Raw genomic sequence first — 23,068 nt, forward strand, 5'->3', positions numbered from 1 at the left:
ACAATTCAGCTTCTTGTAGTTAAAGGGGTAGTGCGGCGCTAAAAAAATATTCACAGAATAAAACACATTACAAAGTTATACAACTTTGTAATGTATGTTATGTCTGTGAATCGCCCCCCTTCCCCGTGTCCCACCACCCCCGCCCGTGTACCCGGAAGTGTGTGGTGCATTATACATTACATTATCCGTGTCGAGGGCCGTCCGCCATTTTGTGCCTAACGTCATCTTCGGACGGACAGCCGAATACCTGCCGCCGTCGCTGAATCCCTGCGGCCGCCGTTTGGCACAAAATGGCGGACGGCCCTCGACACGGATCATGTAATGTATAATGCACCACACACTTCCGGGTACACTTCCGGGGGGTGGTGGGACACGGGGAAGGGGGCGATTCACAGAAATAACATACATTACAATTGCAAAGTTGTATAACTTTGTAATGTGTTTTATTCTGTGAATAATTTTTTAGCGCCGCACTACCCCTTTAAAATGGTTTTATGAGACTATTTGTATGACAGGTAATTCCCTCCCTCCCTGCTTACTGTTTACTTTGTATGTTGTCTCTTCCTGAGATGCCTGACTAACAAGTTAAGCAGCTAGTGACGTCAGTCCGGATGACTGTATTGGCTATTTATAGTAACATGAAGTACTGTCACTTTAAATCCGGGACAGCACTTTATCACGTGTTTTCACTGGGCTGGGTGTATGCAGCTCTGTATTCTCCATCTTGTGGATTGCTGTTACATGATCCCTAATGTAAAGCCTCTTCTTCCTAGTACAGCTCCCCATTCATACACAGGGACACTCCACAGCAGGAAGAAGGAAGAGAGGTTTAAGCAAAATCAGATCCCTACGTAGGCTACTTTTTAGGACTGTAAGTAGTGACGGACTGACCTGTTTAAAGGGGGTTTTGTGGTTTTATGTAAGTAAAGGTAAGACATTGAGGAAAAGTTATGATATTATTAGATACTTTGCATTTCAATGTTTACCAAATCTTTGATTTCTGTAAGTGTAAAAGAATATTGAAAAGAAATTCCCATCTGAACTAATACAGTTATACTTCTAGGACTTGTCAAGTTAAATATTTTTGCAAACAAATTCATTTAGCCAACTTGCATCCTGATATGCCCACTCTTTCCTTCCCATTGTTGAAAGCTTGTTGTCTAGGTTACCGGCAACAAGTTGACACCATTCACTAACATTGGGTGCATCGCCATGCAATTTTTGTGTCACATTACCAAGTATACCACGTAGCTTTAGCCTAAATCTGCAGTGTTGCAGCAAAATAAAAAATTACAAATATGTTTTTAATGTTGAATTTGCATATTGGATGTCACAGGGGGAGATGATTGTAATACAAATGTCTGCTGTAGTTTAGTGTATTATCACCATGAGTTGAAAAATATACAGGCTGGAATGCATAGGTCTTCCTTGACCATCTCGACGTTATTGTCTATATATTTCTCCATGCTGTTATGCATCGTATTTATGGCAATCATAAGGCTTCCTGTAAACATTTTGGAGGGGGGAGGGGGGTTGAAAAAATGCTACAAAAAACACATATTTGTTTGCCCTCTTTGATGCAAATACTTTGTATTTGTATATGCATTTTTTGTTTATGTGATTTTACCGTTTCTATTAAAAAAAGTGAGGACAAGAACACAAATACACACATTTAGTCTAGGTTCACACTACTTTTTTGCAGTCTGTTTAATGTATACATTTTATGTAAAAATAAATGCAAAAACAGATGCAGTTGTGTGCAATCCGTTTTGACCCATTCTTCCTTTGACTTTAATTATAGAAAAAAAAAAAGCTGGATCAAAATGGATGCATTTTTTTCTTCTTTTTTTAGCGTACATAAAAATGTGGTCGACCACGCTTTTGTGTGGATGCCTTAAACAGACTGCAAAAACACAGTGTGAACCCAGCCTAAGGGTGGTATTACACGGGCCGAGCAGGGCCCGATAATACCTGTAAACGAGCGCCGATCTGCTAGATCGTTGCTCGTTTACTGGCTTTATTACACCGCCCGATAACCGTTTGACAAGAGCTGCAAGGACATCATTACCGATGTCCTTGCAGCCCTTGCTAAACTGGCATACATTACCCATCCACGTTCCAGGGCTGCTCCTGCCGTCCTCTTCTCCCGGGGTCCCGTGCGCGCTCTAGCTTCACAGTGGCCTGTCAGCTGATAGGCCGCTCAGCCAATCACAGGCCGGGACCGCTGCGGCCTGTGATTGGCTGAGCGGCCTATCTGCTGACAGGCCGCTGTGAAGCTAGAGTGCGCACGGGACCCCGGGAGAAGCGGACGGCAGGAGCAGCCCTGGAACGTGGATGGGTAATGTATATCGTTAGTCGCCGGCCACGCACCGCTATTACACATAGCGGTGCGCGGTCGGCGCCCGACAAAAATAGGGTCTAACCTATATCAACGATCAGCCAATGATCGTTGTCATCGGCTGATCGTTGCATTTATTACATGGAGCGATAATCGGCCGAATCGGGCCAATTCGGACAATTATCGTTCCGTGTAATAGTACCCTAACACAAACTTTTTTGAACCTATTGAGGGCTATGGTAGGAAGAATGGTGAAAAAACACCATCGTTTGTGTGACCCACAAAATGCCATTTAAGGGAGAAACAATGGCAAAAAAAGGAAGTATGCTGTTTTATATTTTACTATGGACTCTCGATTTAAATCTGGAAATGGCATTTTTTCAGGAAAATGCTCTGTGTGAAACTACCCTATCCTTGTTTTTTTTTTTTATAAAATGCATGGTAAGATTCTCAATCTCCTAGACTTCTGGGTAAATACAGTGGAGTGCTAAGGGTTGCTGGGCACATAGCTGCAGTCACACTGGGGAAACACACCGCAACACAAAGATTGCACAACATTGCACTTATTGTTAGTGAATAGCGAGACTGCAACATGTTGCAAGAAATGCATGTTTGATTGATTTTTGGTTGCAAGTCTCACATGACTTGACCATCATAGACCTCAATGCAAATTGTGGAGACTGGAAAATCCCAGTGACTCACTAATTCCATGTGCATTACCCTTCTGTAGCAACCTGAAATGAAGAAAGTGCTGTATCAGTAATGCCCCTATTCCACGAGTCGTTTGGAGGAGCAAACGAGCGCTATTAGCGCTCGTTTGCTCCTCGTTCCCCGCTCGCTGCCGCCGCTATTCAACGCGGCGTCAGCGAGCGGGTGAGTGCCGGAGGGGCGGCGGGGAGCTGCTGGGGGGGCTGCCCGGGGGATCGCTGATCGTCCGGGCAGCCCATAGGATATAGCAGCGCCTGCTGCCGATGCTCCTATTCAACGGAGCGACGGCAGGAGATCGCTGCTATATCAGTCGCTTGTTTTTCAACATGTTGAAAAACAAGCGACTGCAACGATCAGCCGACATGAACGATGTCGGCTGATCGTTGCTTTCTATTCCACGGGACGAATATCGTTCGTAGCGGCCGATATCGGCCGAATACGAACGATATTGCTCCTCTAAACGACCCGTGGAATAGGGCCTTAAGCTGTGTGCCCTTTGGAACAAGTTCATTAGTGTCTACCTGAACATTTATAAGTATAATGTTTAAACACTGAATATCTTAAGCCCCTATTCCACGGGTCGTTTAAAGGAGCAATATCGTTCGTATTCGGCCGATATCGGCCGCTACGAACGATATTCGTCCCGTGGAATAGAGTGCAACGATCAGCCGACATCTTTCATGTCGGCTGATCGTTGCAGTCGCTTGTTTTTCAACATGTTGAAAAACAAGCGACTGATATAGCAGCGATCTGCTGCCGTCGCTCCGTTGAATAGGAGCGTCGGCAGCAGACACTGCTATATCATATGGGCTGCCCGGACGATCAGCGATCCTCCGAGCAGCCCCTCCCGCACTCACCCGCTCGCGTTGAATAGCGGCGGCAGGGAGCGGGGAACGAGGAGCAAACGAGCGCTAATAGCGCTCGTTTGCTCCTCCAAACGACTCGTGGAATAGGGGCATTAGAAACCAAAGCTGTGTGATCTTCACCTGTCACTAAACAACTGACCTGTAGAACTGGTTTGTAGTCATGTCATGTCTCTTCAGAAATGTATATAGTTTTTCTGTGATGTACGCTTAAAGGATTGTATCCATTTTAGTTTTAGTTTTTTCTTTTTTTTTTCTTTTTTTTTTGCCTTCTAAGAACCATAATGCTTACTTTACCATTAACTAGAGGAGGATGAGGATATTATGGCACACAATTACCATAAAATCTTCAGCAAAACAAAAAAAACACAAAATTGGAAAAAAAACACAAAACATTTATACAAATTTTGTAGGGCCTTCTTTTTTTACACTGTCTGCCATGTTAACTGTATTCTGTGGGTCAGTACAATTACAGCAAAACCCTGTTTGTATAGTATTTGTTCTGTTGTACTACTTTGAAAAAAATGTTTTAACCTTTTCCTTGTCCAGTGCTCAGATTCAAGGTAAAATAGAAAAAAACATGTATTCTGCTCCACTATTCCCCACTATCTTTTTCTACATCACTGCAGTGATAACGTGCCGTATACCTACATAACCACTGAAGCAGTATACCACTGTGGCCAATGACTGGCTGTAGCGTTGGCATGGGTATATAGGCACGTCATCATTGCAGCTCTGTAAAAAACAAAAAAAAACAGCAACAGTGGGGAGGATATTTGGTGGAAATATTTGATTATATGGCACCTAAGAGTAACCAGTGATGCCAAATTAAAGGGATTTTATATATATATATATATATATATATATATATATATATATATATATATATAATTGATTTTAGTATTGTTTTTCCCCCCTACTCTCACAGGTAACCAATGTCAACAGAAGACCAAGAGGCACAAGAGGATGAACTATTAGCCTTGGCTAGTATTTACTCTGAAGATGAATATATGAGGGCAGATACAGCTCAAGGAGGGGAAATTTATCTGTGTCTGGATTTACCTTCAGATTTTGTAGTATCTATAAAAAGTGAGTAAGAAGTTGACAATAGTTAAAAACAAAATAGATTTATTATACATATGGGTAAAGTAGTGTTTATAGCATTAGCATCAGATACAGATAATCAGATTTTTTGGCACTGATTAATATTTAACAGATTCACAGTCAGGTTATGACTAGTATAAGCTATGAGAGCTGAGGTGTGCTTATAACAAGTTTGATTATCAATTAAGAGACTTAGGCACTTTTCTTTATACAAACTTTGCATTGATCAATAGTACAAGCAAATATAAGACATTTTGTAGTATACCTTATAAGACAAAATTGCTTCCTTCTCCTGTTATCAATCATCTTTTCTCTCCCCCCCCTCCGTACTAAATTGTCTTCCACAGCGATAAATATACTTTAGGCTCTAATACCTGGGCTGGTCTGGAGGAGCAAGCGAGCACCGACCTGTCAGGTCAGCACTTGCTTGCACCGACAGTAAACAGGTAAGAGCGTGGGGGCCACGGGGAGATGCATATCAACTCATTGTTGCCTTTTAACAGGAGCTATTAAACCAAGTGACCATCAGCTGTAACTGCCAATACTTGGCCAAAAACGGCTGATAATCACTTGGTGTAATAGGGCCTTTAGTCTCCTCCTGTAGCTAGCTCACGTATTCGGCCGATAATCATCCCGTGAAATAGAACGCAACGATCAGCCGACATAGTTCATGTCGGCTGATCGTTGCGTTGTTTGTCTTTCAAACATGTTGAAAGGCAAACGACTCATACGGCAACGATCTGCTGCCGCTGGTCTGTGGAATAGAAGCAGCGGCAGCAGACCGCTGCTGTATGCTATGAGCTGCCCGGACGATCTAGTAATCGCCCGGGCAGCCTCCCCGCAGCCCCTCCCACACTCACCCGCTCTCTGCTGCCGCGTGGAATAGCGGCGACAGCGAGCGGGAAACACTCGTTTGCTCTTGTCAGTCGGCCTGTGGAATAGGGCCTTTAGACTGCTTACTTCAGTTTTATCATGTTCATTTTACATTTGAGAAAAATAGAGATGGCTAGAACATCCTATTATAGTTTAGTTATATAAACTATATATATTAAAGACATGAAGTTAAAAAGTAGAGATGAGCGAACCTCGAGCATGCTCGAGTCGATCCGAACCCGAACTTTCGGCATTTGATTAGCGGTGGCTGCTGAACTTGGATAAAGCCCTAAGGCTATGTGGAAAACATGGATATAGTCATTGGCTGTATCCATGTTTTCCAGACAACCTTAGAGCTTTATACAAGTTCAGCAGCCCCAGCTAATCAAATACCTAATGTTCGGGTTCGGATCGATTCCAACCCGAACCCGATTCGCTCATCTCTATTAAAGAGGTTTTCCAAACTAAAACAACTGATAGCCTATCCACAGTTGATCTTGATCCTCAGGGTCCATCAACTGTTCGGTCCTCACACTACAGTGGGAACAGAGCTGGAAGCAGTTGGCTTCGTTCCCTGTATAGAGGCGGCATATTTCTGTCTTTTTTCAACCGAAACCAGGAGTGGATTGAACACACAGATAGTGGCCAAATCTACCCATTATAATTTTGCCCTGTCAGTTCCAGTCCTGATTTTGGTTGAAAAAAGACTAACCGAAATACTATGTGTGAACATAGCTCACTGCAGCCTCAGTTCCTAATGAGGTGAATAGGAATTGAGGGTTCCGAAGAGCTGATTGGGCAGTGGATAGGCTATCAATTGTTTTATCCTGGACAACCCCATTTATATTGTACTGTGGTATAAATAGGAATTGACCATTCAAATGCTTTTTTTTTCCCTTAAGGCAACAATGAAACAAACTCCTATGCACACAACTTTGAGAACACTGTGTCTTATCTGCCACCAATCGTCTTGAACTTTGAACTTCCTCCAGGTTACCCATCCACTACATGCCCGATCTTCACACTATGCTGCAAGTGGCTTTCACCATCACAGGTTATTGTTCATTTACCATACTGATAGTAAAGTCTTGCTGCTGGTGCATATAAAACAATAAGCATGTCATCCTTACCTGTCTGCGCTCCCTCTGTATCCTCCTCTGGTGTGGCCAGTGTCCCCCGCTGACTGCAGTGCCTCCACTTCTGAGACAAACACGTCTTAGGAGTGACAGCCCGCTCAGCCAATCACTGGCCGCAGGGCTGCCTCATCATAGTCAGTGATTGGTTGTGCGGACTGCCGCTCCCAAGCCAAATTTGTCTTTGAGGTGGAGGTCTGTAGTAAGCGGGGACACCAGTGACACTGCAACAGTGGTGAAGTGAGGAGCGGTAAGCATAAGATGTTTATTGTTTTCTATGCACCAGCAGCTATATGTTAAAAAATGCTGAATGCTGGACACCCCTTTAATTAGTGCTTTCAAAGGAGAATACCTCCATATTATGGCATGCAAAGGAACATACCATATTTTTTTACTGCCTTTTCCATTTCAATGCTTAATATGTTCTTCATTGTAAAGGTCCACATACATCCTATACTTTTGTTGTCCATAGAATATATTCCCTCCTTATGGGATCCTCAGCCCAGTACAGCATTTATTTTTATTTTTTATCGTTTTTAGGTCAGACCTATGCATTGAACAATGAAGCTTCTGTTTTAATATGAGAATTTTCTTTTGGCAAAACTACGGGTATTTTGTAATTTTTAACCTTGAAACACCACTGTGGCAGAAATGCGTTTAGGCTCAAAAACACTGCCTTCTAGATAGCTAGCGACAATAGTAAAAAATGAAATGCAATACTCATAGGATGTTTTTTGCTATGGGCTTTTTTAGGGCAGTTTGTCATTTTCCAGTGCGTCTGCAGTTTTGTGAAATTGCTGCATGCTCAGTGTTCAGCATTTTTTCACAGAAACATTGGCGTCTTTCCCATGGACTTCTATAGCAGAGCAGAAATGCCAAAAAGTCATGTTTATATGCATATTGCCATTTTCTCTGACATTTTTCTCCAGATACTCAATAAAAATCCTGGAATTATGTAATAAAGAATCACATGACTTATATTAAAAAAATATAGGGGATAAAACACCAAGGATGGGAAAAAAATAAATAAAAAAATAATAATAATAATAAAAAAAAAAAAAAAAAAAAAAAAATATATATATATATATATATATATATATATATATATATATATATATTAACTTTTATAATTAAATTATAAATGCCAGAAAAAAAAGCTTTGTGTGTTTAGGACTTATTTTCAACCCCAAAAAATGCTGTGCAAAATTAGTGAGGAGGTATGAATCTCCAGGTCAAGCCCCTGAAAAATACTTTAAGGGCTCTGTTACACGAAGCAATAATCTGCCAAATTAGGCTGATTCAGCAGATTATTGCTCTGTGTAATAAAGACAACAATCAGCCAAACAAATGCTCATCGGCTGATTGTTGTCTTTTAACATGTTTGAAAATTATCGGTCATTGACCCTGCATCGCTATGAGTAATAGCAATGTAAGGCTAACGACTGATACTAGGACAAAGGAAAAAAAAGGATGTGTAATTACCTGTCCAGGTTCCCCCAATGTCCTGCTGCCTTGATCCTGTGTTCTCTGCTCACCACAGCTGCCTCCTGAGTGGCCATTAAGCCAATTACTGGCCACTGCATTGTCCTGTCTTGGCCAGTGATTGGCTGAGTGACCTGTCACTTCAGAGACATGATCAAAAGCAGCTGTTAGTGAGCCGGGAACACAGGCAGAAGGCTGGAGGACACCGGGGGAGCTTGGACAGGTACACATTATTATTTTCACACCAAGTCAAGGGCTGCCCGGATATTGCTAACAATGTCCATGCAGCCCTTGCTTTACATCTAGCCGTGTATGGGCTCAGTAAGTAACTACTGCTCTAGTAGATTGGTGCTCGCTTAGGGTGGGTTCACACTACAGAATTCTTGCAGATAAACTCTGCGGAATTCCGCCGGCTGTACGCTCTCATGGACGCGCGCCTTTCCGCCAGCTCCATAGACACCATTCTATGGGCCGGCTGATTCCACATTCCGCCAAAAGAACTGACATGTCAATTCTTTCGGCGAAATGCGGAATCGGCCGGCCCATAGAATGGTGTCTATGGAGCCGATGGAAAGGCGTGCGTACGTGAAAGCGTACAGCCGGCAGAATTCCCGGGGTTTTCTGCAAGAATTCTGTAGTGTGAACCCACCCTTACAGTGTATTGTGAGGCAGTGTAACACAGCCTTAAGGTTACATTTGCTCATTCATAGTGTTGTCCATAGCCTCACCTGTCCACATTTGCCCAGCCTTATCCATCAAGAATAGGTGATCCGTGCTGTAAATACGGATTGCACAAGGGTTTCCCATTGTTTTGCAGTGCAGATTATGCCCCAACACGAATCTGTATGGGGATATAGAAATTAATAGGTCAGAAATTGCGGACAGACTATGTGTGAATGGGGCCTAAAGCTGGATAGATATTTTAGGTAACTTGGCTTAGTGTGCCTGTATATGTATTTGTTCTGAATTGAAAGATGGGAGAAATTTATCTCCCTGAGAACAAAAGAATAAGGCAGTTGAACCCAACCCAACCCACACCTGATGTAAGAGGAAAGTTGAGAGGCCACAATACACATTAGATGGTCTGGCACTAAAGCTGAACTGCCAGTGGGTTTGGCTTACTTTAAGGTGTGTTGCCAGCTTAATGGCAACTGCAAATGTTTGCAGATGGTGTTTCTGAAGCAAAGTAACAGGATCAATAAACAGAAGAAAAGACAGGTCAGTGAAGGCAGCAGTCCAAAGGAAAAATCCTGGCTTAAATCCAGGAAAGGTCTGTACTGTAGGGATCACCATAATTATCAATAAGGAATGCAGGAATATATATACTGAGCTATGCTGTTACTGATATCCTGAATGCCCTCTTTTTTATTGACATAGAAAATTTGGAAATGTCAGAAAAAAGTGGTATTGGTTTGGGATGGGACATGCTGCATACGGTGCTCAGTCTGAGCACCATGCTTTTCAGTACATTTACATTGATAAATCCATCCCAATATATACCTATTCTGGTTTAACCTCTGTTACGATACATTAGAGTGTGTATATATTCTAAGAATTCTTCAGTATACTTTTATTATTGCTTTTTTTCTTGATCTGATTGTTGTATTTTTATTACTTTCAGCTCACTCTGTTATGTCAGCGTCTAGATGACCTATGGGAGGAGAACAAGGGATCTGTTATCTTGTTTCAATGGATTCAGTTTCTCAAGGAGGAGACACTTGATTACTTGAATATAAAATCTCCATATGAGATTGAAGTGTCTGGCAATGGTGTACAGGACTGGATGCAATCCCCTAATGAGTCCCTTACTGATGGGGTCTTATTGGAAAGGGGAGCACTGGACAGACGGGCTATACAGGATGCACAGTCAGTACCTGCCCTAGTCCAATGCATCTTGGACATCAATGAAGCTCAACAGAAGAAGGATTTTGATCGTAAACAATTCTTGTGCAATATCTGTTTTATGGAGAAGTCAGGCAGTGAGTGCACACACTTTAAGGCTTGCCAGCATGTGTACTGTAACTACTGTCTCAAAGACTACTTTGAAGTCCAGATTAAGGACGGACAAGTCCATGCCCTGAACTGCCCTGAACCAGAATGCACATCTATTGCAACACCTGCTCAGGTAAGTGAAAGCTTGCTAAAACATTTTTTTTTAAACAATTTGTATTGTAAATTTGATCAAGCTAAAAAAAAAAATCAGTTTACAATCCTTTACAGAAATCTATTGTCTATGGCTGAACTATCACATACATGAATCCATTTGCCCTAAAGTCGTGGCCTGAGATGCTGGAACTGATGTTGGGCCTGCTGGTGGGCTCTGGTTTTTTGGATGCTACTTGTCTCGGTGGCCAGGAGTGGTAACATCCACCACTGGACACATGGCAAGGGAACCTTGGTTGGGACTAAGGTTAAAGGGGTTGTCCGGCGATAAAAAATTATTCACAGAATAACACACATTACAAAGTTATACAACTTTGTAATGTATGTTATGTCTGTGAATGGCCCCCTTCCCCGTGTCCCACCACCCCCACCCGTGTACCCGGAAGTGTGGTGCGCTATACATTACCTGTCACGTGCCGACCACGGTCTCCGATCCTCAGCAGTGACGTCTTCTTCGGGAGGCCAGCGGATATTCCCGAGTGCCGGCCGCCCTCTGCAGCGTCATCCGAAGCTCAGCCGCGATTGGCTGAGCATAACTGTGCTCAGCCAATCGCGGCTGAGCAGCTGATGACGTGGCCGCGTCATCAGCCGCTCAACCGCGATTGGCTGAGCACAGTTATGCTCAGCCAATCGCGGCTGAGCTTCGGATGACGCTGCAGAGGGCGGCCGGCACTCGGGAAGATCCGCTGGCCTCCCGAAGAAGACGTCACTGCTGACGATCGGAGACCGTGGACGACACGAGATGCGGTGAGTATAATGCACCACACTTCCGGGTCTAGCGTGGGTGGGGGGAAACACGGGGAAGGGGGCCATTCACAGACATAACATACATTACAAAGTTGTATAACTTTGTAATGTGTGTTATTCTGTGAATAATTTTTATCGCCGGACAACCCCTTTAAGTGCAAGGTACTGTATAGTTGCAAGTGTGGTGGCAGAGAGGACAGAGTCCCACTTTAAACAACTTTCAAATGTTACTTGGAAAAGGTTTCTCAATGCCAAACAGTTATGAACAGGAGGGCCCTTGCCTAGTGTACTATGTACTTTGCCAGGATGTGGTGAAGTGTCTCTTTAGTGTTTGAAGAAATCGTGTATTCGTGTATGGATGAGTCTCAGTTATCTCACCTAACAGCCTTCTGCCCCACAGTGTCAGGTTTCCGTCCGGCTGGGGTAGTATGAATCCCAGGTCCCTGGTCTGGGTGGCGCTTGCTTGTAGAACCTTTCCTGCAAAGCTGAGCGTCTTGTAAGTAGAGAGCGGCTTTCTGTAACTGTGCTCTACTGTAGGATCAGTCTTGAAATAATCCGTCCCTTTTCTCTAAGGTGGTCGACTGTCCTGTTTTAGCTATATGTCCTCGCCGTAGGCAAGGGTGAAGATTCCATTGTCTCCAGTTTTCCTAGGGGCCTTTTCTAGTGACCTATAGTGATTGGGTAACTAGTGCATGAACAACTATACACATGTCCTGCCTGGCCTGTAGCCAGGTACTAACTAACTAAATAACTACAAAAGGAAGTAGTCACTGAAGTGTGTGTGTAGGTAGACCTACGGTTAGCTGCAGCTGTGCTGTGAGAGTGTGACATCTAGTAGTTGGAGTAAGGAACAGTGGTTACCTGTCCTAACCTGTGACACTAGTTATCCACTTTTACCAAGGTATAAGGAGAAAAGAAAAAACATGTAGTGGGATACTACACTAATAATTGTAAGCAACTAACTACACCAGCTATAAACAAAGAGGGTAACTCTACAAGCCTCTCTCGGTACTTGTAGAGTTACCATTTTGCTTGTAGAGAGTGGCCATTTTTACAGGAGGTTTGCTCCTTTGCTGCTCCCTCACCTCCAGTTGTTTATCAGATAGGTATAGACCCTGGTTTATCTCCCCAGGAAATGTTAATTACACTGAAAACCACAATCCTGGAGTTGGGGAAAGGTCCCCATACACTTTATTCTGTTGTCGGCATAAGCAGTGGGTTTGGCCGTCTGTATATAGTGTATGTGGGTTTTCTGACCATCCACCAGTAGGGGTTGTGATAGAAGGCTACTGCCTGCAACCTCTGTTCTTGGAGAGCTCAGCAACAGTGAGGTAAGTCTAGCTTTGTTCTCCCAGGCACAACGTGCACCACTCTTGCACACTCGGGCTGCCCCTCCTTCTGCTGAGCTTCTTAAAAAGTGCAATGCCCAGCAGGCTTTTTTCCCTGCAATTCCTGACACTATTGCTATCATTCTCTCCACTTTGTGAGCTGACCACACTCCTCCAGCAGGACACAATAATTTCTTATGGCCCAGGAAGAATGTTATCCAGTTAGAACATGGTTCACTTCTCTTGGCAAGTGCAGGGCAGATCCAACAGACTACCATAGTCTCATGATAGGCCCCTAGGCATTTCTCTCATTGGACACTCATCTTTCCTTGTCACCACACCTGTGCCACACACAGTGCAGACTTCTCTGTGGCCTTCTTTCATTCTTTCTGGGCTGATCACTTGCCACATGTCAGTCCTGCTGCATTCTTCCATGTCACCACATTGGCTCTAGGTGCCACTTTACATCCCCAGCTGGAGATGCCTGTTACTCCTAGGCATACACAAGGGAAGACTCTCCTGCTCTACACTTGTCTTGTACTGTCCACACCCTTCTTGCTTTTCCCTTACATGTTGAGCCGAAAAGACTGTCACCAGCCTCAGACACTGCTTCTAGTTCTCATCTGCAGCCTCTTACATTATATCCTCCCAGTTCTAATGCAATGACATCTTGTAGCGAGAATAACAGCACATAACATTACAATGCATTTAGACACAGGGAAATGCACCATACCATTAGCTGCAGTCATATTAAAATCCCCCATGGCCCCTCCCCCCTCCATAGGTTATAATGGACTCAGCAAACCCATCTTTACTTTGCTCCTTTGTAATGAAGACAGCTTTGCCTTATAACAGGCAGATAAGAAGTGTGTGTGTGTGTGTGGAGGGGGGGGGGGGGGGGTAGCAGCAAAACAGCTTTTTGAGTACAGAAAACTATTTTTTGCCTAATAAAACCTATTACAGAGTTTCTTAAAATTGCTATTGATTTCTGGGTGTGCTCTGGCTACATGTTACACATTTACTGGCTAATATATCCCACCCCTTGGCAGAAGCCATTGTAAGAAGAAAATCAATATTGATGTTTGTTAATTTTACAAAATAAATATTCAGCTATTGATAATATTAATTCTGATTACCTATATTTCATGTACAAGAACTAATCATAAATCACAACTGTGATTACTGTTTATTTGTAGGTAAAGGATCTGGTAGATGAGCAGCTTTTCCGCCGCTATGATCGTCTCCTCCTGCAGTCAAGCCTGGATTTAATGGCTGATATTGTATACTGCCCCCGTCCAAGCTGTCGGACACCAGTTATGCAGGAGCCGGACAAAACAATGGGCATTTGCTCAGCCTGCAAATATGCTTTTTGTCTCTATTGTAAAACTGCCTTCCATGGACTTTCCCCTTGCAAAGTATCTGCAGGTATGTTCAGTAGCTCTTTACCAAGGAGCACAAAGGTAAATAGTACTTTCTGCATGTAAAGTATATGAAAATCCTACATATACTATAGTGATCCTGCAGTGATCTGACGAGTCTGAGGCCTTATTTACACGTCTGCATAAGTTTTCAGTACTTGCAAATCCGAAGATATGGAGTACTGTGTAACCCATTATTTCCTATGATGCAGATTCAAAATCCGCAACATAAAAAAGGACATGTTGTAATGCGGTCTGCAATTGTGCTACGGACACTCCACCAGAAGTCTGTGGGGGCCTCTGCAATTTGTAGAGACCACCTTAGCACTTCCGTATTTGCATTCCACAATTATGTGACATCACCATTTAAACTCTTTCTGGCAGCCATTTTCAGCTTATGGCATCATTTTTAAACCCCTCCCCTTTCCTGAGACATACGGAGTACACACGGATGAACTGCAGAGGTTATTTGGGGTCTTTGAATCTTTTTTAAGGGCAATATGGGTGACAACCATATTTAGATATCTACAGCCTTTAGTCCTGCAGTCTTCTTATGATTAGTGATTAATTGATGGCAGATATTTTATTGAAGGGGTACTCCAGAGGAGGGGGGGGGGCGTTTTTTTTATCAGAAAGTTATACAGATTTGTAAATTACTTCTATTAAAAAAAACTTAACTCTTCAAGTACTTATCAGCTGCTGTATGTCCTGCAAGAAGTGCATTCTTTCCAGCCTTACATGGGTGCTCTCTGCTGCAATGTCTGTTCATGACAAGAACTGTCCAGAGCTGTGCTTCTCAATTCCAGTTCTCAGGCCTCACCAACAGGTCATGTTTTGAGGCTATTCCATACAAAGGACACCTGTGCTAATACCCGATGCACTGAGTATAATTATATCACCTGTGAAATACTAAGGAAATCCTCAAAACATGACCTGTTGGTGAGGCCTGAGGACTGTAATTGAGAAGCACTGGTCCAGAGCAAGAGAGGTTTGCTATTGGTATATGTTATTGCACTGGACAGTTTCTGTCACTGACAGAGGTGGCAGCAGAGAACACTGTGTCAAACTAGAAATACCTCACTTCCTGCAGGACAAACAGCAGCTGATAAGTACAATAGAAAGTCATAAAGATTTGTAAATGATTTCTGACATCAGTTTATTTTAAAACATTTTTTCTCTACTATTCTTTAATAATTGGTGGGGAATGTAGTTTGCTTCTGATTAAAAAACAAAACAAAAATAACAATGGTTCATTAATGGTTTTTATTAATCCTTTTATCTTTTTGCACGGCTCTAGGACTACTTATGCTATACAGTGTTTGCACCAACATGATAAAATGTTCATGTTACTTCATTCCCCAACATTCGTTAGGACACTGTTTTTTTGGTGCATTTGCATAGGTAAATCTGTAATATTGTCTTTCTTCTTGATCTTTTCCAGAAGAATTTATTGAATTGATGAAAGAGTATATGACTGCTAGTGAGGAAAGAAAGAAAGAAATGTTGAGGAGATATGGGTCGTTTGACAAGGCTGTTGAAGATTTCAAGAATAGGGAGTGGCTACAAGAGAACTCCAAGCCTTGTCCTAACTGTAAAAGTCCCATTGAGGTAAAATATCAAAGACAGAAAGAGAGAACCTGTTACCTTATTAAAGCAGTTTTGCATGGCAGGTTCCACTCTCCAAAGAATGAGAGAAAAAATATACTGATCACTTTCTAAAATTGTAATACTGCCAATACAGATTGTTGGATGACAGCTACTGTATTTTTCCCAACTCTCCAAAGTATGCACTATGGGATCAACTAAGATTGCATGTTTATTTCAACAGGGCATGAAGCATATCCAAAGCAGTTCTCTAGCTTTACCTTAAAGTTAATATTCGCGATCCTTTAAAGTCTGGCTGTTTAGTAGAAACCATTAGCAATATGCCCCCATCATGTCAGTATCTGTGCACACCCGAGTCAGAAAACACGATATTCGCCTAAGTGTTACGTAGGCAGCTGAATGTCCTGGCAGTGTGTGACGCAGGGCTGGACTGCCCATCTGGCATGTCGGGGAAAAGCCAATTGGGCCAGTGTGCTAAGTGGGCCAATCCATGAACAGCTTGATGACTGGTTTTCTCCAGCACAGCAACCTCCCTGCACTTCCCAATATAGTAAGACTATGAGATTGGAGTCCTGTATCCAGCCTATTCTGTTTCGTCTAACCTGCTAATAGTTACCCTTTATGTTAACCAGAGCTGATCAGTGATTAATGACCTATACTGTGGATAGCTTATTAGTCTATTTTGACATAAACACAGCTTCATAAATTGTGCAAAAGCACCCAAAAAATCTAGTAAAAAATTATAAAGGGGTTGTTCACACATAGGGAGTTGCGCAGTATAATTTTCTGCAATACTTAGTACAATTATAGTCTATGGCCCTTCATTCTTGCTGCAGATTTTTATTCTGCTGCGACACTGCAGTAACAGGCATTGTTAACTATTTAGCTGCCATGCATGTTACAATAATAAACAGTCAATGCTTACCTGCTTGTGTTCCTGCTGGCGCACTCCTGCTTGAGGCTCAGCCAATCAGTGCGCTGTCTCTGATTGGCTGAGTGGGCCGTCAGTGAGCGGGCACCCGGAGACAGGGCCGGCCTTTGGGGTGTGCGACTTGTGCACTTGCACAGGGCGCCTCACTCCCGGCCAGCTAGGGGGCGCTCTGGTAGACAGAGAGCTGCACTGCACATCTATGGAAGTTAGATGTGCTGCCTGTCTGCTGGAGCGCCCTTCCAGCTGGCCGCCTGCCCTCTTTCATGCCTGGTGGGCTTGCTGAGGGCCCCTGCTGGATTGAGGAGGCTCCAGCAGCTGCCAGACATAGGGAAGAGACCGGCTCCATCCCCCTCCCCCTCCTGCACTCTCCGTGAATGCCCCCTCTCCCTCTCAGCAGCTCCCAGGCTGGACATAGCACAGAAGATCCAGTGAAAAGCTGTGGCCCCCTCTTCTCTGTCCTGGTCCCCCTCCCCCTGCAGTGATGTCTGCCCCCTCCTTTATACAGCTCTGCAGTCGGTGCAGAAGGTAAGGGGGGAGGCCTGCAGGCTGCAAAGTCATGAGGAGAGGAAGATGGAGATAAGTGCAGGCCAGCATAAAAAGTAAGTGTCTGTGTGATGTGCCTGTCTGTGTGTGTACATAGCTCTGTCATGTGTGTGTGTGTGTGTGTGTGTGTGTGTGTGTGTGTGTGTACATAGCTCTGTCATGTGTGTGTGTGTGTGTGTGTGTACATAGCTCTGTCATGTGTGTGTGTGTACATAGCTCTGTCATGTGTGTGTGTGTGTGTACATAGCTCTGTCATGTGTGTGTGTGTGTACATAGCTCTGTCGTGTGTCTGTGTGTGTACATAGCTCTGTCGTGTGTGTGTGTGTGTGTGTGTGTACATAGCTCTGTCATGTGTGTGTGTGTGTACATAGCTCTGTCATGTGTGTGTGTGTGTGTGTGTACATAGCTCTGTCATGTGTGTGTGTGTGTGTACATAGCTCTGTCATGTGTGTGTGTGTGTGTGTGTGTACATAGCTCTGTCATGTGTGTGTGTGTGTACATAGCTCTGTCGTGTGTGTGTGTGTGTGTGTGTACATAGCTCTGTCGTGTGTCATGTGTGTGTGTACATAGCTCTGTCATGTGTGTCTGTGTGTGTGTGTGTGTACATAGCTCTGTTGTGTGTGTGTGTGTGTGTGTACATAGCTCTGTCATGTGTGTGTGTGTACATAGCTCTGTCATGTGTGTGTGTGTACATAGCTCTGTCATGTGTGTGTGTGTGTACATAGCTCTGTCATGTGTGTGTGTGTACATAGCTCTGTCATGTGTGTCTGTGTGTGTGTGTGTACATAGCTCTGTCATGTGTGTCTGTGTGTGTGTGTGTGTACATAGCTCTGTCGTGTGTGTGTGTGTGTACATAGCTCTGTCGTGTGTGTGTGTGTACATAGCTCTGTCGTGTGTGTGTGTGTATATAGCTCTGTCATGTGTGTGTGTACATAGCTCTGTCATGTGTGTGTGTGTGTGTGTGTACATAGCTCTGTCGTGTGTGTGTGTGTACATAGCTCTGTCATGTGTGTGTGTGTACATAGCTCTGTCATGTGTGTCTGTGTGTGTACATAGCTCTGTCGTGTGTGTGTACATAGCTCTGTCATGTGTGTGTGTGTGTGTACATAGCTCTGTCATGTGTGTGTGTGTACATAGCTCTGTCATGTGTGTGTGTACATAGCTCTGTCATGTGTGTCTGTGTGTGTACATAGCTCTGTTGTGTGTGTGTGTGTACATAGCTCTGTCGTGTGTGTGTGTGTGTACATAGCTCTGTCGTGTGTGTGTGTGTGTACATAGCTCTGTCATGTGTGTGTGTGTGTGTGTACATAGCTCTGTCATGTGTGTCTGTGTGTGTGTGTACATAGCTCTGTCATGTGTTTCTGTGTGTGTGTGTGTGTGTACATAGCTCTGTTGTGTGTGTGTGTGTACATAGCTCTGTCATGTGTGTGTGTGTGTGTGTGTACATAGCTCTGTCGTGTGTGTGTGTGTGTACATAGCTCTGTCATGTGTCTGTGTGTGTACATAGCTCTGTCATGTGTGTGTGTGTGTGTACATAGCTCTGTAGTGTGTGTGTGTGTACATAGCTCTGTCGTGTGTGTGTGTACATAGCTCTGTTGTGTGTGTGTGTGTGTGTGTGTGTACATAACTCTGTCGTGTGTGTGTACATAGCTCTGTCGTGTGTGTGTGTGTACATAGCTCTGTCATGTGTGTGTGTGTACATAGCTCTGTCATGTGTGTCTGTGTGTGTGTGTACATAGCTCTGTCATGTGTGTCTGTGTGTGTGTGTACATAGCTCTGTCATGTGTGTCTGTGTGTGTGTGTACATAGCTCTGTCGTGTGTGTGTGTGTGTGTGTACATAGCTCTGTCGTGTGTGTGTGTACATAGCTCTGTCATGTGTGTCTGTGTGTGTACATAGCTCTGTCATGTGTGTGTGTGTGTACATAACTCTGTCGTGTGTGTGTACATAGCTCTGTCATGTGTGTGTGTGTGTGTGTGTACATAGCTCTGTCGTGTGTGTGTACATAACTCTGTCATGTGTGTGTGTGTACATAGCTCTGTCATGTGTGTGTGTGTGTACATAGCTCTGTCATGTGTGTGTGTGTGTGTGTGTACATAACTGTCATGTGTGTGTGTGTGTACATAGCTCTGTCGTGTGTGTGTGTGTGTACATAGCTCTGTCATGTGTGTCTGTGTGTGTACATAGCTCTGTCATGTGTGTGTCTGTGTGTGTGTACTTAGCTCTGTCGTGTGTGTCTGTGTGTGTGTACATAGCTCTGTCATGTGTGTCTGTGTGTGTGTACATAGCTCTGTCATGTGTCTGTGTGTGTGTATGTGTACATAGCTGTCATGTGTTTGTGTACATAGCTCTGGCATGTGTGTCTATGTGTGTGTACATAGCTCTGTCATGTGTCTGTGTGTGTGTATGTGTACATAGCTCTGTCATGTGTGTGTGTACATAACTGTCATGTGTGTGTGTGTGTACATAGCTCTGTCGTGTGTGTGTGTGTGTGTGTGTGTACATAGCTCTGTCATGTGTGTCTGTGTGTGTGTGTACATAGCTCTGTCATGTGTGTGTCTGTGTGTGTGTACTTAGCTCTGTCGTGTGTGTCTGTGTGTGTGTACATAGCTCTGTCATGTGTGTCTGTGTGTGTGTACATAGCTCTGTCATGTGTCTGTGTGTGTGTATGTGTACATAGCTGTCATGTGTCTGTGTGTGTTTGTGTACATAGCTCTGGCATGTGTGTCTGTGTGTGTGTACATAGCTCTGTCATGTGTCTGTGTGTGTGTATGTGTACATAGCTCTGTCATGTGTCTGTGTGTGTACATAGCTGTCTGTGTGTGTGTGTACATAGCTCTGTCATGTGTGTGTGTGTATACATAGCTCTGTCTGGACATAGCACAGAAGATCCAGTGAAAAGCTGTGGCCCCCTCTTCTCTGTCCTGGTCCCCCTCCCCCTGCAGTGATGTCTGCCCCCTCCTTTATACAGCTCTGCAGTCGGTGCAGAAGGTAAGGGGGAAGGCCTGCAGGCTGCAAAGTCATGAGGAGAGGAAGATGGAGATAAGTGCAGGCCAGCATAAAAAGTAAGTGTCTGTGTGATGTGCCTGTCTGTGTGTGTACATAGCTCTGTCATGTGTGTGTGTGTGTGTGTGTGTACATAGCTCTGTCATGTGTGTGTGTGTACATAGCTCTGTCATGTGTGTGTGTGTGTGTGTGTACATAGCTCTGTCATGTGTGTGTGTGTACATAGCTCTGTCATGTGTTTGTGTGTGTACATAGCTCTGTCATGTGTGTGTGTGTACATAGCTCTGTCGTGTGTGTGTGTGTGTACATAGCTCTGTCGTGTGTCTGTGTGTGTACATAGCTCTGTCGTGTGTGTGTGTGTACATAGCTCTTTCATGTGTGTGTGTGTACATAGCTCTGTCATGTGTGTGTGTGTGTGTGTACATAGCTCTGTCATGTGTGTGTGTGTGTGTACATAGCTCTGTCGTGTGTGTGTGTGTGTACATAGCTCTGTTGTGTGTCTGTGTGTGTGTACATAGCTCTGTCATGTGTGTCTGTGTGTGTGTGTACATAGCTCTGTTGTGTGTGTGTGTACATAGCTCTGTTGTGTGTGTGTGTACATAGCTCTGTCATGTGTGTGTGTGTACATAGCTCTGTCATGTGTGTGTGTGTGTACATAGCTCTGTCATGTGTGTGTGTGTACATAGCTCTGTCATGTGTGTCTGTGTGTGTGTGTACATAGCTCTGTCATGTGTGTCTGTGTGTGTGTGTGCGTACATAGCTCTGTCGTGTGTGTGTGTACATAGCTCTGTCGTGTGTGTGTGTGTACATAGCTCTGTCATGTGTGTGTGTACATAGCTCTGTCATGTGTCTGTGTGTGTACATAGCTCTGTCATGTGTGTGTGTGTGTGTGTACATAGCTCTGTCGTGTGTGTGTGTGTGTGTGTACATAGCTCTGTCATGTGTGTGTGTGTGTACATAGCTCTGTCATGTGTGTGTGTGTACATAGCTCTGTCATGTGTGTGTGTACATAGCTCTGTCATGTGTGTCTGTGTGTGTACATAGCTCTGTCATGTGTGTGTGTGTGTACATAGCTCTGTCATGTGTGTGTGTGTGTGTACATAGCTCTGTCGTGTGTGTACATAGCTCTGTCGTGTGTGTGTGTACATAGCTCTGTCATGTGTGTCTGTGTGTGTGTACATAGCTCTGTCGTGTGTGTGTGTGTGTACATAGCTCTGTCGTGTGTGTGTGTGTACATAGCTCTGTCGTGTGTGTGTGTACATAGCTCTGTCATGTGTCTGTGTGTGTACATAGCTCTGTCATGTGTGTGTGTGTGTACATAGCTCTGTAGTGTGTGTGTGTGTGTACATAGCTCTGCCGTGTGTGTGTGTGTACATAGCTCTGTCGTGTGTGTGTGTACATAACTCTGTCGTGTGTGTGTGTACATAGCTCTGTTGTGTGTGTGTGTGTGTGTGTGTACATAGCTCTGTCATGTGTGTGTGTGTGTGTACATAGCTCTGTCATGTGTGTCTGTGTGTGTGTGTACATAGCTCTGTCATGTGTGTCTGTGTGTGTGTGTACATAGCTCTGTCGTGTGTGTCTGTGTGTGTGTGTACATAGCTCTGTCGTGTGTGTGTGTGTGTACATAGCTCTGTCATGTGTGTCTGTGTGTGTGTACATAGCTCTGTCATGTGTGTGTGTGTGTGTGTGTGTGTGTACATAACTCTGTCGTGTGTGTGTGTGTGTACATAGCTCTGTCATGTGTGTGTGTGTGTACATAGCTCTGTCGTGTGTGTGTACATAACTCTGTCATGTGTGTGTGTGTGTGTGTACATAGCTCTGTCATGTGTGTGTGTGTGTACATAACTGTCGTGTGTGTGTGTGTGTACATAGCTCTGTCGTGTGTGTGTGTGTGTGTGTGTACATAGCTCTGTCATGTGTGTGTCTGTGTGTGTGTACTTAGCTCTGTCGTGTGTGTCTGTGTGTGTGTACATAGCTCTGTCATGTGTGTCTGTGTGTGTGTACATAGCTCTGTCATGTGTCTGTGTGTGTGTATGTGTACATAGCTGTCATGTGCCTGTGTGTGTTTGTGTACATAGCTCTGGCATGTGTGTCTGTGTGTGTGTACATAGCTCTGTCATGTGTCTGTGTGTGTGTATGTGTACATAGCTCTGTCATGTGTCTGTGTGTATGTGTACATAGCTCTGTCATGTGTCTGTGTGTGTACATAGCTGTCTGTGTGTGTACATAGCTCTGTCATGTGTGTGTGTGTATACATAGCTCTGTCGTGTGTGTGTGTGTACATAGGTCTGTCATGTGTCTGTGTACATAGCTCTGTCATGTGTCTGTGTGTACATAGCTCTGTCATGTGTCTGTGTGTGTGTACATAGCTCTGTCATGTGTGTGTGTACATAGCTCTGTCATGTGTGTGTGTACATAGCTCTGTCATGTGTGTGTCTGTGTGTGTACATAGCTCTGTCATGTGTCTGTGTGTATACATAGCTCTGTCATGTGTGTGTCTGTGTGTGTGTACATAGCTCTGTCATGTGTGTGTCTGTGTGTGTGTACATAGCTCTGTCATGTGTGTGTCTGTGTGTGTGTACATAGCTCTGTCATGTGTGTGTCTGTGTGTGTGTACATAGCTCTGTCATGTGTGTGTGTACATAGCTCTGTCATGTGTGTGTCTGTGTGTGTGTACATAGCTCTGTCATGTGTGTGTCTGTGTGTGTGTACATAGCTCTGTCATGTGTGTGTACATAGCTGTCATGTGTGTCTGTGTGTGTACATAGCTCTGTCATGTGTGTGTACATAGCCATCATGTGTGTCTGTGTGTGTACATGGCTCTGTC

The 23,068-nt window shown here is 44.0% G+C and overlaps 1 protein-coding gene across 3 annotated transcripts in view; it reads left to right on the forward strand.

Annotated features, from left to right (window-relative positions):
* The first annotated feature begins 686 nt into the window (after nucleotides 1–686).
* The window catches only part of LOC138793262 (E3 ubiquitin-protein ligase RNF14-like), a 31,537-nt gene continuing 9,155 nt past the window's right edge, over nucleotides 687–23,068 (forward strand). The window contains exons 1-6 of one of the 3 annotated variants that reach the window (XM_069971744.1): nucleotides 687–929; nucleotides 4,838–4,998; nucleotides 6,789–6,940; nucleotides 10,123–10,626; nucleotides 13,936–14,164; nucleotides 15,599–15,765. In XM_069971744.1, the coding sequence (XP_069827845.1) occupies nucleotides 4,845–4,998; nucleotides 6,789–6,940; nucleotides 10,123–10,626; nucleotides 13,936–14,164; nucleotides 15,599–15,765 (1,206 nt within the window). In that variant the 5' untranslated portion in view covers nucleotides 687–929; nucleotides 4,838–4,844. The remainder of the gene's footprint in view (nucleotides 930–4,837; nucleotides 4,999–6,788; nucleotides 6,941–10,122; nucleotides 10,627–13,935; nucleotides 14,165–15,598; nucleotides 15,766–23,068) is intronic. The other 2 variants (XM_069971754.1, XM_069971734.1) reach the window with 2 other exon arrangements.

Source organism: Dendropsophus ebraccatus, chromosome 1 (genome assembly GCF_027789765.1).
Source record: "Dendropsophus ebraccatus isolate aDenEbr1 chromosome 1, aDenEbr1.pat, whole genome shotgun sequence".
Taxonomy (NCBI): Eukaryota; Metazoa; Chordata; class Amphibia; order Anura; family Hylidae; genus Dendropsophus; species Dendropsophus ebraccatus.